The sequence below is a fragment of the Trematomus bernacchii genome, unplaced genomic scaffold (assembly GCF_902827165.1).
Source record: "Trematomus bernacchii unplaced genomic scaffold, fTreBer1.1, whole genome shotgun sequence".
Taxonomy (NCBI): domain Eukaryota; kingdom Metazoa; phylum Chordata; class Actinopteri; order Perciformes; family Nototheniidae; genus Trematomus; species Trematomus bernacchii.
The window spans coordinates 3501568-3517485 of NW_022987778.1; the positions used below are offsets into that span (position 1 = coordinate 3501568).

Here is a 15918-nt window from a genome sequence, read left to right on the forward strand (position 1 = left end):
AAGCATATGATAATACATCCGAGTAAACAGCGCCCCCTAGGGTTCATAACAAGAATTGCCATAAAGTGTGTATGGATGTAAACAATGTGTGATTTGAGAATTTAAGGTGCACAATCCATATTTTCTGTTTAAACACAGCAAGGTATAACAGCAGTAATAACACATGTTCACAAGTACAGCCAAATGTGAATCTGCTGGTGATACCTGGAGGAGTAAAAAAATCCACTCTGCATTTTTAACAAAAATTGAAACCTTTATTTTAGATTTCATTTTTTTACAAAAACAACAACGAACAGTTGGTTGCACCTTGGAATGCTCGTTGGTAGATGGACCCAAAGTGGCGTCATGATTGTTCGATGCTCCTCCGGTGTTTTAAGACAGCAGCCACTGAAACAGAATCTCCCAGAATCCCCTTCTGCAGGACCACAGGGCTGTTGTGGTAATAAAACATGGTGGCCCGCACAATTTCCAATCTCCCCCCCCAAACCCCAAACCCCACCCCCCCAGTCCTGTTCTCCCTCAGTAGTGCTCTACTCCTTGGCAATAGCGAAGGGCTTCTCCACCTCAATAACGCCACAATCGTGGATCATGACATCTTTAAGAGGCTTATCCCGGCCGTCTGTCTTTGTGGCCTCGATCTTCTTCACCACATCCTGGAGGAATTAAACAAATACAAATTATTAGATTGATTCAGCACAGTCAAAACAGTTCATAAAATAGACAAAAGTTGACATCAGGGAACCATAAAGTAGCATTGTGATAATTCTTGGTAGCTTTTCCTTAGAATAAACATGTGTACAGTAATATCAGTTTATATACAATAGTTTAATTGTTGATTAGCTTGTAATGGCTGGCTCTAGTATCCAAAGCACCCTTAGTTAATCTCAGTGTTATGGAATACATTTTCAAGTTAGTAAAATGTACGTAATCAAAAACATTTCATTCTGCAGAAGGGTCCCATTCAGTGCTATATTGTTATACATTGGTTGTGTTGGTTTATTATCACTGCAGCATTTGTGCACACGCATAATTAGTATCTTGTAGCATGATGGATCTTATGTAACTTTGTTTTACTATGGGGGCAATTTAATCTGTTACATTTAGTTATATTTACTGTGCAACCATCAGGTTTTTATGTTAATTTGCACAGTATAAAAGGAGAATAACACATTTAAATACCACAGCACAAGTACCTCAAAGATATATTATTTTAGTAAATGAACGTTGTTGCTTTTCACCAGTTGGTTTTCTGATATCTATATTGAGATATTTAAAAAAAGCCACATCATGTGTGACCCAAACTTTACATTCCTGCTTGCCTTTCCCCTTCAGTTTGAATATTTACAAGACATTTATGTTCTCAATTCAAGTCTGAGCAACAGGTATATCAAAGCCTTTAAGTATAGGAGGAGACATTGGAGATTTTCCAGACAGATTGTGCAGTTATTTTGTTAAAAATAAACAAATGACCAAAAGCCAAAACAGGAACAGTAAACCCTGACATCTGGGAATGTTCAGGACCAAATTGATGCAGATTACAGTCTCCGATTTAGATGACACGATCATTTCTACTCATTTCGATGCAATTCTGTGTCACTTTGCACCATCTGCTACAGCATGAGTATATGAATATGCAATTATAAAAGTGGTCCAGATTCTTAAATAAAACATTTAAAGTGTTATTATAAGTGCAACTGCAAAATATAAAGTTTACAGAATCCCTTTACTCCCAGCAATGATTACAAAAAGTTACCTTAAAAATTCCTCTCTTGTAAATGGGTTAGCCAACTAAGCAAACTTCCCAAACCTCTTGAACTACAGCCATGCAAGCCTTCTAAGCTTAATACAAGTTGATTGGCTCCAAACCAGTTGATGAAAACTCAGCTAATTCCCATTGCTTTTCTGTAACCTTTCAAAGTTTGCTCAACAACTGACAGCTTGTTTTCTTCACTGACACTCACCATGCCCTCCAGGATTTTTCCAAAGACGACGTGTTTGCCGTCCAGCCACGGGGTCATGATGGTGGTGATGAAGAACTGAGAGCCGTTGGTGTCTTTGCCGGCGTTGGCCATGCTGAGCCAGCCGGCGGCGTAGTGCTTCAGCTTGAAGTTCTCATCGGGGAAACGGTCTCCATAGATACTCTTTCCTAGAATTACATTATTTTTTTAGCAACTTGTCGTTCTGCAAACATTCCCTCTCTGTACACATATTCACATCTCATTTGAATTGCTGCCAAAGGTTCATCTCTACTTTATCTGATGACATTTTATTACTCACAACACTGGGTCATTCTGAACAAGAGCATCTGCCAAAATGTCAAATAACCCCGACTCATGTGGTCACAATGGGCAAAGACAAATTGTGAAATACCTCTTGGCACAACGAGCTTTTTAAGTTTTAAATAATAAAATGCATTTCCCAATTAATAGTAAATGAATAAAACTCAGGATTTCATAGAAACAAAAAAGTTGCTAGAAAGTGCTCCTTTTCCTGAGTTTGCCACGTGGAATGTCTTTTTTCTAAAAGGTCATGAGACACCAAGAAAAATGTGTAAAATGCCTCGAGTCCTAAATGTTCAGGACAGCATATTTGACGAGTGGGATCTTGTAGAGACAACATCTAAATCCTGACCTAAATGCCAGTGTCGGTGGCCATCTTACCTCCAGTGCCGTCTCCTTTGGTGAAGTCTCCACCCTGGATCATAAACTCCTTGATGACTCGATGGAATTTGCTGCCTTTGTAACCGAATCCTTTCTGTTTAATTAGAACAAACACAATGTTAAGTTAAACAAAACTTACAAAAAGGGCTACCTGCTGCCAGTATTTGACATGAATGAGTGAAATTATTTGTTCAAAGTGTTTCTCCAGGACATGGGGGTTTACGGTTTGGGAAAGTAAAGAAGGATGTTGACTTAGAGGGAAACAAGTAAACATTGCAAATTATACCCCAAGACCCTTTCTGTGTCACACTACTGTGTAAAAAGAAGAAGGATGACTGCTTGAATTGTTCCCCCATTTAATTTGCAGTCAGTAGTGAAACTGGGGAGTCCAAGAGTGTCACACTTCGGGAACACATAACAAACTTAGATGCTCTCACCTCTCCTGTTGCCAAAGCGATGAAGTTGTCGGCTGTTTTGGGAACAGTTTTGCCAAAAACTCCGATGACAATTCTTCCAACTTCTTCATCTCCAACTTTCATGTCAAAGAACACCTAGAAAGTAAGTCAAAACATAAAGTTATTTTACACCCCATGGTCACATGTTAATGAGATTGACTCCATGCGATTCTATTCATGACCACTGCAATCGAGTTTTCCTTTGTTGGGGAGTCTGCCTGCAGCCAAACATAGTGATGGAATTATTGATAACAGCCAAAAGTGTTTTAAAGAGATATTCATTGTTTAAGGCAAGTTTCTCCGGGATATGGCACGGTTATAATGTGCCATTAAGATCAACGAAACGATTGTGTTTTTCACTTCAGTTCCGTTTTCCCCCCATCATAAATCAACATGCAAAAAAACACTAGTTTTGAATTAAAGTTTCAGAAAACCTACTTTATCTTGCAGAAGTAATCATTAGTTGTATTCTGACTCACTAACTCTTCACCTGAAGTTCAGAAAACAAGCACGGCAGCTTTTAAGAGGTATGCATTAATAAAGAAAATGTAATTTAGGCTTGTCAGTCTTTCTCTACAATAGTAGTTTGCATGTGAAGATGGGTCATTGTTAGTTTTGCACTGATGTAAATGTCAAACAAAATAGTGTGGACATTGCAAAGCGTCCTTATAACTGCAGACGTGGACAAACCTGCTGCACCCAGACACAATAGCATCTCTCTGAGACACAGAGGGCTAGCTACAGGGGAATAATCAATAGGTACAGCCTGAAACGGCAACTGCCTAAATGGCTGTAGGACATTAATATTGGTGCATTTGGAAAAACCAACAGTTAGGCCAAAATGCTAGCTACGACGGCTAGCTCCATTTAGATTAGCCAGGACTAAAGGAATGTCCTTTTCCACTCATTTGCTGTCTGCTAACCTGGTTTTATGCCATTGTATACGATTGTAAATTAGGTTGTGCATTACAATTAGCCTCATATTAGCCGCCTGTTAGTTAAACAAGACAAGGAGAAGCCGTTGGAGGCTAACTTTTCTGTGACGTGGCTTAACAGAATGCAGCTAGCTGTTAGCATGAAATGGTGAAGAACAGCTTTGATTTCTCTACATTATCGGGCTAGCAGTCGAGCTAACGGGCTAACAGGCTAACACCTACCTTCGCTGTTACTTTGGGGCCTTTCTTCTTCTCGTCCGCAGATGAGCCATTAGGGAAAGCGAGGAAAATCAGGGATCCCACAATGATCGTAATGGCCACAAGGAACTTCATCCTTCTCTCGCAGAGTCTAACCATCAACGAGAAAAAAAGCAGCCCGAGGACGGCCCTGTAAGTATTGCTACCTTTATATGAGTCGGGGTAAGGAGAGCGGTATCCGGGGTGGAGACTCTGCCAGGCGGCCGCTGCTGCTCCAGCTGCGCTTCCTCCACGACCACAGCGGGGGCGGGACTTCAGACACAGCAAGCCGACGCACAGGCCTCTGATTGGTTCATGTATCTGGCGTTTGAGCCAATCAGATGCATACGCGTTACAGCGCTCGGAGAGATTTCCCAGCATTCCTCAGCATCGAATTCAAATATAAAATATAAAACTTTGTAAAGTACACACTTTATTTTTCTTTCAATCTATCTAAAATCTGTCATTATTAAAGGCTACTTCTATATTTTTACATGATCACTTAAAAAAAAAAAATACTGCTACTTAGTTTTTTGTTATCATGGTGTACTTATCTGTTATTTGTTTTGACCTATTGTGTTTTTTATTATTAATAATATGTGCCTACTTTTTAATTTAATATGTAAGTGTATTCTTTTTACTTTATCTGCACTATTTTTATGCTGAAATAATACCTAAATGTCCCCACTTCGGGACAAATAAAGGAATCCTGATTCTAATAACTGAATTGTAATGATATTTAAAGCTAAAAAGTGATTAACTACAATAATATCAAATAAAACCAGATCAATTGTATTCTTCTGTAATCATACAAATTGTTTTATCACTTTTTTTGTATTTAAAGGTTTAAGAATTTGACTATGTTCTTTAATATACTCACATAAACTCAATCAAATCGGGTTAACTTTTGTTGTTTAACATTGATTTATACACATCTACTTCCGACCCATGGGACCTTATTTCGGAAAGATTATGTATTGAAGTCAATGGCGAGAGAAAACTTATCTTTCGATCCCGTTTGAATTGTGCCACGAATTACACATATGATGTTTGTCAATCTTAAAAAATTATTTCCATGTCAAAAAAGTCACAGTTTGTCGTAAAACTAGAAAGACTACAAATCCCAGAATCCCGGTCCTGCATGCTGGCTCTTACGGAACCGACTAACTCCCCTTGTGTGTATGTACAGCTCTCAACATGCCCAGACTTGTAGTGTTTTTCACCTCTTTTAATACTTTTCGCCTCATTCTGAAAGAAAGAAGTGAAATGTGACGGCCGTCTTGGTGTGTGGTGCGAGACGGGAGATGTAGTTCATTGAGCGGTTTCACACACAAAAAAGTGTTACTTCACAGTTTTACGACACATTTTTATTTTTTTGACTTGCAAAATTATAATTTAAATTGACAAACATCATATGTGTAATTCGTGGCACAATTCAAACGGGATCGAAAGATAATCTTTCTCTCCCCATCGACTGAAATAAGGTCCCATGGAGCTCCCCCGGAAAGGGAGGGACTTCGCCTCTCTACAATGCAGTGTATGCATTATGCTTTTTATATGCATTTATTTTTGCATTGGTGAGTACATGACATTTTTACATTTGAATGATTTTTCTGTCAAAAAGAAATTATGAAACATTTCTTAGCGATGAACATTTTAAAGAAGTTTGATTAAAACGAGACCGTTATGGGGTTAGGGTTAGAGTTAGGTGGTAATCTCAGGGACATGATAACCCTAGTTGAGGCCCTGGTGGAAAAACAAGAAGCAGCTGGCCCAACAGAACAATATTACTTTTCATTGTATATGTATCCTGTCACCTTAAGTTAACTTTATTAAACAATATGCACAGTAAAACCCTCTAGTGTCTATACAGAACCCAGTCTCACCACATTTCCAGATTAGCACATTTTTATCTTTTTTGTAGACGTTTTTATTTATTTAAAAACGATTGAACTTGCATGACATCCATGTAAGACTTTAACCAATAATAAGCACTAATGTGAAGTTCATCTTGGCATTGACTTGCACAGTAACCTACATCACCACAAAGAGGCCTCTCCATATATATTTTAATGACAAACTACATGGAAATGAAACATGATGACAGTTACAATTGTTAAAACATGAGACACAAATTATGAAATTAGTTAAGATGAAAAGATTGTACTTGCTAAAAATAAAGGGGCTGGGGTTCAGAGTACAGGTTACATTCACCTCTGCAAGCACTCCTGCCCCTTCGTACTAGTGCAAATAATCAACTCTGTTCAACAAAAAACCGCCCTTCTTCTTGTTGCTGTACGTTTGCATTAAGACTCCATTATTGCATGCCTTCAGCGGCCATGTGAGGTATACAAATACATTGTTCTTACGGCTATGCAATGTATACTAACATGAAGCAGGCGCTCCCAAGTAAGCTAAAAAAAACAACCAAACAACCCATGAAACAGCATAATGTACCGATAGGCCAGAAGCTCTTCTTGCTGTATGTAACAGTAAGATTTTCCAGCCAATCGTGTTACAGTTACATTTTACAAGTGAGAGAAGGTAACAACTGACAGAATGACCATGTACAAAAAAAACAGTAAAAAAATATACAAAGAAGTACAGTAACCAGGATAACATAATGGTGTACAGCTCATTTTGGAATTTAATTTCACCATCATCTGTGTTTTATCGCCATCAGAACCTTTTCAATTAATCATCCGGTGCATCTCATTGTAAACTGAGCTTTACTGCATAAAGAAGGATCCCCTTCAAAACCACACTTGCATTTTATAGTGTAGAATCTCCTTATTTGATCATATACAGACAATGCATCAGGAGTGTTAAAGCAACAGAGATTATAATAACTGTTACTATGCAGAGTTGAGAAACTTTAACATCTTAAACAACTGAGAAGACTAGTATTTATCTTTTAGTGACAAATAACAAAAAGGTCAAGTATGTCTTAACAGTCTAAACATTAATTACACGTAAGTAAGTCACCCATTGAGTTGAAGAAACACAGAACATCAAGATTTCCACCTAGATTCTACAATATACTAAGACGCTCATCAGTTTCCAGTCAAACAGAATTATTTATATGTGTGAGTTATAATATGTCAGCTGATGTGATGCTAAGTATGAAGTGGCTCTGAAATATGAATACGGTATTATTAGAACTTCTTAAACTCATATTTTTCTAAAGGCACAGCATACCTAAGATATGCAGGTCAGAGTAAATTAGGTGAGCCAACAGAACTCTTTGGAGTTTGTGAACATGGCTTTGAGTCGCGGCCGATGCATAGAGTCAGGTCGCCTCGCAGCCCAGACACTTCTGTGAAGCGCCGCCTCACTTTCTGTGTCTGCAGGAGGATTGGAGGAGGAGGAACAGAGGAGAGCTGGCTGGAGGAGTCATCAGGCAGGATTGAAATCTATCACCATCGATCACATCCTTAAACTCAGTGGAGATCCAGAGGGGAAGACACTGGTTCAGGAAACAGAAGCCTGAACAACCTTAGAAACTCCGACCTAACAATCTCAGACTTCAAGGAGTGTCAGATTGAAGCAAACCTCAGAAGGGCTGCTGGGCCTCGAACTCGGAGTAAACGAGTCCCTCTGCTGAGATGGCGTCCCCGAGCCCGACTGTCCTCAGAGGCTGTCGGCACACCAGCACGGCCGTCAGGTGGAAGGTGACGTTCCCTCTCCGCCACACGGTGACCGGCTGCTCTGGGATCAGGGACAGCTGCTCTCGGGGCTCAGCGTGTGAGCTGTAAAACTCCAGCGGGGCTTTCAGCTCCACCTTGCTGGGGTCCACAGCCTGGAGGCCACACGCCTGACTGCTGGCGACCCGCGCTCCGGCCATCACCGCGGACGCCTGGTTCCCCCAGTACCCGTCCACCGTGGCCAGGATGTGGTAGGCCAGCGTGTGGAAGTGAACGCGAGTCAGGTCCGCCTCGGAGGATGGTTCGATGCGGCCGTGCTGCTCCAGGATCCACAGGAGGATGTCGCTGACCCGTCCCACGTCTGGGATCCCTTTCCAGGCTACCATCTCAGCATGAGGCCCCTCTCCAGCCTGAGAGAGGAAGAGCAGCTCCTGCTCGTTCAGCCCGATGGAGCTGACAATGGGCATAACCTGCTAACGGGAAACACAGAAAAACATGAATTAAAAATACAGAACTTTCATCATAATGGTTCAGGTATTGTGTGATAATTTTGTTGATGAGGGGGAGTGATAATGTCTGTAATATGTTGATAATGGTTGCCCAATATGAACATCGATAGCATCAAGAAATGGTATGTCCTTTTGGTGTCCAAGGACGGCATGAATGATTAACCCTGATGTAGAACAGGTGCCGTTATGTAAGCATGTATGTCCTATTTATGTTATGTCTGTGAAAAAAATACAGCACTTGGATTATGAACCCACTTATCCTCTCGGGGAAGTTCACTACATGCAACATGACAGTTTCCGGACATGTACCTCCTGCATGATGCTGTTCATGTAGTCTTTGTCCGTCATGCTGGCCAGCTCCAGGTGGATGGGAATATCTCTGGGGATCTCAGATATGGCTAACACAGCCTGTGAAGAGAAAACAAGTAGAAGATCAGAAGAAGAACTAAAACAAAAGCGGGAACATTTAAAAAAGGCATGTTTGTGTATGATGCATGTTAACTTTGAAATGCCTTCAGCGCATTACAGCAAATCATAGCTTTTCAGTTAATTAATGTTTTATTTGTCATTTCTTTTTCACTTGTATAAGCTAAGAGTAAAATATGGGTAATCCGTAACCTCTATGTAATAACCAGACATCAACAGAAGCAGACATGGCGAATACAGTCGCTGGTTTATTTATGTCTGTAGGCCGTTGATATGAGTGTGGAATGAGCATATACAACGTTAGCTTAGCCTGGTCGACCCGATCTTCATTCAGAAAACAAGCATTTTAAAAGGTTTTTCGCCTGCCGTCTTGTCTGCAGACGTGTCAAGCATTAATTCATGGTTTTTACTAAGCGGTATCAGTATGTTGTTACTTCGGCATCATTTAGAAACGTGTATTACAATTTAATCACTGTAAAATATGTTCATTTTGTTGTAGTTGTAGCTCCCGAGCCAGCGCGTCTTGTTTCAGGGTTCTTACACCTTTTCCAAAGTCAAATTCAAGCACTTTTCAAGCATTTTCAAGGTGCATTTTCAAGCTTTTCAAGCATCTTACAGCTGTTGTAAATTACATATTTATATACACATACTTATACTCAAATGATTATTTCCCTACCTCACATTAAATCAGATGTTCTTTATGCTATAAACAACCAAATGTGTGTTTCATAATAGCATTCTACACGAGGATGAAAAATTAAAAATGTTAGAAAAGAAAACTATGTTTAATATTTCAAAATGAGTGACCCATCTGTACGTAGACTGGGCATCCCATATAACCTGGCTGAGCCAATATAAAACAATCAGCCAAATAACTTTTCAATATATTATTGATTACTATTTTTGAGGTACTTTTAGGTTGGCAGTAAACACAAGTCAGAGGTAAATGATGTACTTTGACTCCACTACATGTATTTAATACCTTTAGTTACTTTACAGATGTGGATGAATGATGTGAAATATAATCAAGTGTTAAATCAGACTTTAGTTCCACCTGGAGTAAATTCACAAGCTACTCTGCAGTATACAAAGTCATTCAAACTAGCTGCAACTTTACCAGCTTTGATAACACTTTAATGATCAATCATTATAAAACATATCATATACAATTATTAGGGATGCTCCGATCGCCAATTTTGGAGCCGATCGCCGGAATCAGTATCGGCCGATACCGATACCGCTCTCTTTTCCTCTCTCCCCCTCTCTCTCTCTCCTGACAGCCCGTCAGTATCTCCTGCAGCTCACTGATCCAGTAATGAGCGACCCGACAGTGAAGAATAAATATATTTATAACTAGTTTAGCTAGTTCCAGAGGTAGATAAAATAGCTAAGTGTGTTAGGTCTAACTCTTAATGTGTGTTCTGCTCCGCTCACCGGTCCGTCACAGCGGGTGGAGCTGCAGGATTTCTGCTTCACACACACGTTGCATACCGCTATTTTATTGTCATTTTCAGACACTTAAAATACTGCCAGACTAGTGAAGCCATTTTGGCGAGCTTGTTTTGCCGCGCACAGAGAAAAGTGTCATGTATTTTACATGCAACGATAGCCTAATCTAAAATGCTCTACTATGGCGTACCTTTCGTGTGGTGTGTGGCTCGTCAGCGCAGACTCTCGCATCGTTATTGTTGCACACTTTGCAGGAGGCTACTCTTGGGCTTCGCTTGACCCTCGTCTTAGCCATGGCTTGTATTTGTCTTCTGCTAGCCAACGCTCGTTGAAACGGCAACCTCCTGGCATACTGTCATCTATCACTCTCATCAGAATGCCCAGGTCACACGTAACAAAAACACTTGCCGGTCACGCGCATTGCGCGGGAAGGCCGGAGCGGAGCTGTTTTATGTAAAAGCGAAGCAATTAAGCGCGCTCCGACTTCTTTATTTTCTTTTAATCTAAAAAGCGAAGTAAAGCATTTACAATTTCAAGCACTTTATCCCAAATTCAAGCACCATTCCCAAAATTCAAGCACTTTTCAAACCTTGAAAACACCTCGTACAATTTCAAGCATTTTCAAGGATTTCCAGCACCCGTACGCACCCTGTTGTTTGAATGATGCGAGTAAACACAGCTGGCAGCCGCGGTGAAACTCGAGCGTTTAGAGCGATGCGATAGGAGCGATTAGAGCGAAGCGAATATTCGCATCGCGTCCGTTGTGAACGCAGCATAAGATTTATACAGCACATTGTGACTGGAAAGCATAACAAAACATGAATTTAGTAAATAGGAATCAGGACAATTGTAGAAACTTGCAAAAAAACACCAGCTCTGTTGATTGATAACAGTTAAGGACAGTTTTCGGCCACTGACCTCCTTCAGTCTATCCTCCCACAGCTCCCGGCCCTGCCCCTCCATCATGTGCAGCCCCGACAGCACCACCAGCTCCGGATCAAACTCCTCCAGACTCTCCACGAACGTCTCCAGGGAGCTCATCTCCCCGTTGGACACATCGTGAGAGAAGATGAAGCGGTTGGCTTGAGGTGCCTGTGTCGAACCCCACTGTTCACCTTGAGACAGAAAATCACTTTTATATTAACACATCTTAACAGACTTAAGGACTACTGTAGCTGCAGCTTGCTCTTCTCTTCACCTGCTTTATACTCCAGGATGAGGTGATACTCATCCGTCTCCTGTATGGAACCCGGGGGAACCATTATCTGCTCGTCCAGCATCTCGTGAAGTTTAGGACCAATCGGCCCACATAACAAAACCTGTCAAATACAAATATGAACAGTCATTTTAAGGTGGGGTTTTATTTACACTACAATACAACGTGACTCCCTGATTAAATAAAGTACTTATTTGGTCAAACTTGCTCGGACTTATGTGGTATTATGTTTTTGTAGTTTGTAGGATTGATATACTGAACCAAAAAAGCCAAGATAATGTCAAAGATATTTTTTAATTCCTGAAATTGATTTCAAAGACCAGCTTAAATATCCCATATTTTTTTTAACAGGGTTATATAATAGCTCATTAATGAAGCGAAAGAATAAGAGTTTACAACAGAAGTATGAACATGGTACTGTACCACGAGGTCAGGGTATGTGGCGAGCTTCTGAGCAATGAGGGCAGCGTTCCCTCCCACGTACAGCTGCAGGAAGACAAAAGGTTAACAGAAGATCATTTCAAACTTTATACAACAACAAGGAGTTAGCAGAGTAAATGATCCTTGCCTTGGCCCCGGGGTACTCTGCCGCTGCTCGTGCGATCCTCTGAAACACCTCGCTGTCGCTGAAGAAGCGCTCGGCTGCAGCTCCGCGCTCCATGTAATGGATGAAGGCTTCCTTCAGGTCCTCTTTGGAGTGCAACACCTCGTGATTCAGGCCGGAGCCGGGGTCCACAGCCAGAGCCTGCAGCAGCCCCACGCCGGAGACCACCACATCCACACAGGCATTCACCCTAACAACAGGAGAGAACCACATACAACAAGTTATTTGATAGTTAAACTTTTTAATGGTGTGTTTGAAGAGTAATCGGACTATATCACCAACATTGGAGGATTGAGCAGCTGTTTGAGGCCTAGAATAAAGTTGGTCTGGTGTCTGTATGTGTGTCAAAGTGTTTGTGCATAAATAGACAAACCCTTTAAAATCTAAAGAGGCCAAGGAATTTTAAAGACACAGGGAAATTATAACATGAAAAACCATTTCCTATGGTCTTACACTGAATCCCTGTGCGGTGTGTGTTTGAAATGAAACACTTTTTTATCCATTTCAAATTGTATTTAAATCCCTCATGTAATGATCTCCATCGACTAAGGCTGGGCAATGTAAAATATCACAATATCTTTTTGAGAATATACACCATACCAATGATGTCACAATATTGTTGGGTTGGCCATTAGTGCTTTCACAAAGTATTCACAGCTACACATATTTACAACTTTTACACTCATTTCAGAAGTTGCAGACAACATTTTGTTAGTGGTTCTAAAAAAGGGTTCAGAGACCTTTCACTAAACTTAGTTTCAGAATCTTGTTTTAATCATATGTTGACAATTAGCGGCATAATATAGTGAACCGTAGACGGACCACTTTTGGACAAAATGTACTTTCCATTAAAAGGCAGCTCATTGTGGAATAGCCTCCCAACTGAGATACGGGATTGTCCCACTCTCAATAGTTTCAAAGGTCAACTCAAAGAATGGTTGAGAAACAACCAGACGTGCAATCACCGCTAAATGCACTTTAACACAGGGGTATCTCCTCTCGCATTTTATGCATCTCTTGTATCATCTCTTGCACTTAATATGTCGTTGCTGCTATAGTGTACTGCATGTGGTAAATACTTGTGTGTGCTGCTCTTGCTCTTTTGCATATCATGTATTTATTTTTTGCTATGTTTACAAATGTCATGTTCTTATATGTTGTCTGTCAGGGACTACGGATGGAAATGAGCTCAAAGCTAAAATCCGGCATATTTACACTTGAAGCATTATTTGTCTAAAGTGTTCATTAATGTGCATTGTCCCTATTCAAATAAACAATTAAATTAAATGAAATAAATCGGAATTATGTTGGCCAGCATAATCGTGTCACAAAATGTTCATTTTCTAACTATTGTGATGCTATGAACTATTTATTGTGTAAATTGGAATGATCCACATGCAGGCTCCCGGGTCTATCTGTGTGCTTTCTTCCTGTATGTACCTGCCTGTGTACATGACATAAGCTGCTCATAACCAATTGCCCCTTGCGGGATTAATAAAGTTGTTAATTGATTGATTAATTTCAAGATTCAAGGCTTTTATTGTCATGTGTACATAGCTACAGTGTAGTTATGACAATGAAAATCTTAGGCCACAGGCTCCTCCAACAGTGCAACACAATAAAACAGATAATAGTGCAATCAATAAAATGAAATATCATATAATAGAAATAGTGCAGAAAAGTCTATATACAAGTAATTCGAATATTGATATAAGTTACAGCCAGATGAATGTTATGGGTGTTCTTTCAAAAGTTCAGGTGTTTAACAGTCTTATGGCCTGTGGGATGAAACTGTCCCTGAGTCTGGTGGTTTTAGTCCTGATTGATTGATTGATTGATTGATTGATTGATTGATTGATTGATATCACCCACAGTTCCCCCCTGTGACTCACCCTACAGCCACTCTGCTCCACTGCCGGGTGGGCAGAGTGATCAGCGTCTCCCAGGCGGAGGAGACCACCTGCTCCAGGCTCTTCTGGCTCTCCGGGGGGGTCTGGAAGTTCGGCAGGCCGATGTACTGCAGGATCTGCTCCGGCAGCTCCGAGCCGCCGTGGTAGAAATACCCGACAGCCAACGCCAGCAGGGCGGCCGCTGAAGCCTTCCTCCACATGATGCTCACGCTGCTGCAACACAACACAACCTGTCACCAACTATTAGGGATCAGAATGACTGATTTGATTCAAGATTCAAAGGTTTTATTGTCATATGCACAAAGCTACAGTGTAGAAATGGCAATGAAATTATTCTGACCTGAGCTCCTCTAACAATGCAACATATATAATAAAATACAAAATAAAAAGTAGTGCAAAAAGTCTATATACTATATTTGTTCTTGTGTGATGGAAATTTAGAGCTACTAATGGATGTAATTATATAGTCTTTTATTACAGCTTGCTTGAAACAATAATAAAGATAGAAAACAGAAATGTATAGATCACATTTAGATATGACTAAGTAAAAGTACTTATTGGAGTACAAGTACAAAAGCATTGGCAACAAAATCTTCCCATTTTGGAATCGTACCTACTATACTTCTGGATTATAATGAATGATGCTTTATTTTGCTACAAGAGTTGTAGCTGGTAAGGTTGAGCTTAATTATTTATAGATTATACATTATATATGGTATGTATACTTTACATATTGCTGCTGGGTGGCTCAGTCGTCGTGATAATGCATTATAATGTATAGTTCAAAAGATATTCTTAATCTGCAAGTACATTGAGTTCAAATAAATGAATAAAGTGAAGTACAATGGAGTAAACGTAGAAAGATGCAATGGATGTATTGTGAAGTATCTACAAAATAACACTACTTGAGTACTTATCTACTTTTCACAACTGCTTGCATGTATTTATTCGTTTAGGATAGACTAATATAAAATATTCTATATTTACATGACATAATGAAAGGAGCAATTCTGCAAGTACTTTCACTATTTAAAAGGATGTTAGTACTTCTTCCACCAGCAGCTACCCAGAAGGAGTGCCTTAACCACCCTAATGCTAATGATATGCATTGAGTGGTACTGCCCTTTAAAATACAAGTTAACTATGCAAGAATGTACTTTATGGTACTACAGCCTGCAGGGGTAAAGTTACTGCTAACGTGTACACAATATTTGTTAGCTCACATGCTAGCAGCAGCAACACAGTGAGTCTTTAGCTTCACTTAATCAAAGCTAATCTGTCAGTAGCAATTAGCCTAAAGCTAGGCTTAGCATGCAATCTAATTTAGAGTCGAGACAAGATACTTTTCTCTGCACACACTCAGCTTTAATAAGAGCCTTTTAGTTAAAAATAGAAGTAGCTTTGCAGTTGTTAGCAGCACGTACCGATAATATTGTGTAGGCTTCAAGTTCAGTTGCACGGGAAGAGGATACTGTGTCCTGGTGAGTCACATTAACAGGGTTTAATGTGCAGATTCCGCCGGTGCAGCGACAGAAACTGAAGAGGTCCAACGGTACGTGAAGGAGGAATGACTGACAACAGCTTCCGCCTCACGCTCTGCGCATGCGCATCAGCAGGGTACATCCACAGAACAGAGTGTGAAGAACACAGATGGTGAAGGAAAGAACAAACTTAAAAAAAAAAAAACGTTTTGAATTGTGCATGATAGAAATATCAGCCCATGAAATGTGACTCCAGTGGCTCTCATGTTTTCCTTGATTCATTATAATGCCCAAATATGTTCTGTTTTACCCAGCCAGCAGTGTATAGTGAAGAAACACACACATAAAGTCATGTATTATATATGATTTATTGGACACTTTGCATGATGAGT

General features: G+C 40.2%; 2 protein-coding genes across 4 annotated transcripts; both read right to left on the reverse strand.

Annotated features, from left to right (window-relative positions):
* Positions 1-230: 230 nt before the first annotated feature.
* On the reverse strand, positions 231-4550 carry ppib (peptidylprolyl isomerase B (cyclophilin B)). Its single transcript, XM_034149212.1, has 5 exons — positions 4273-4550; positions 3098-3211; positions 2661-2754; positions 1962-2146; positions 231-653 (listed from the first exon to the last, which is right to left on the reverse strand). The coding sequence occupies exons 1-5, from the start codon at positions 4405-4407 to the stop codon at positions 531-533; spliced, it is 651 nt and encodes a 216-aa protein (XP_034005103.1). The 5' UTR covers positions 4408-4550; the 3' UTR covers positions 231-530.
* Positions 4551-6338: 1788 nt separating this feature from the next.
* Positions 6339-15670, reverse strand: adpgk (ADP-dependent glucokinase). Of its 3 annotated transcripts, none has more exons than XM_034149203.1 (8): positions 15470-15670; positions 14028-14255; positions 12100-12325; positions 11955-12017; positions 11514-11634; positions 11234-11430; positions 8750-8848; positions 6339-8404 (listed from the first exon to the last, which is right to left on the reverse strand). In XM_034149203.1, exons 2-8 carry the CDS (start codon positions 14243-14245, stop codon positions 7841-7843), a joined length of 1488 nt encoding a protein of 495 aa, XP_034005094.1. In that variant the 5' UTR covers positions 14246-14255; positions 15470-15670; the 3' UTR covers positions 6339-7840. The 3 variants fall into 3 exon arrangements, with proteins under 3 accessions (XP_034005094.1, XP_034005095.1, XP_034005092.1); XM_034149204.1 differs by having other exon boundaries at positions 6339-8401; positions 14028-14258; positions 15470-15636; XM_034149201.1 differs by having other exon boundaries at positions 14028-14258; positions 15470-15636.
* Positions 15671-15918: the final 248 nt, after the last annotated feature.

Coding starts and splice junctions, on each gene's coding strand:
- ppib (XM_034149212.1), bottom strand. CDS start 4,407: ATGGTTAGACTCTGCGAGAGAAGGATGAAGTTCCTTGTGGCCATTACG. Junction 3,212..4,272: donor GCCCCAAAGTAACAGCGAAG/GTAGGTGTTAGC, acceptor CTTACTTTCTAG/GTGTTCTTTGACATGAAAGT. Junction 654..1,961: donor GAAAAATCCTGGAGGGCATG/GTGAGTGTCAGT, acceptor TAATTCCTCCAG/GATGTGGTGAAGAAGATCGA.
- adpgk (XM_034149203.1), bottom strand. CDS start 14,245: ATGTGGAGGAAGGCTTCAGCGGCCGCCCTGCTGGCGTTGGCTGTCGGG. Junction 11,431..11,513: donor CATCCTGGAGTATAAAGCAG/GTGAAGAGAAGA, acceptor TTCTGTCTCAAG/GTGAACAGTGGGGTTCGACA. Junction 8,849..11,233: donor GGGAGGATAGACTGAAGGAG/GTCAGTGGCCGA, acceptor TTCTCTTCACAG/GCTGTGTTAGCCATATCTGA.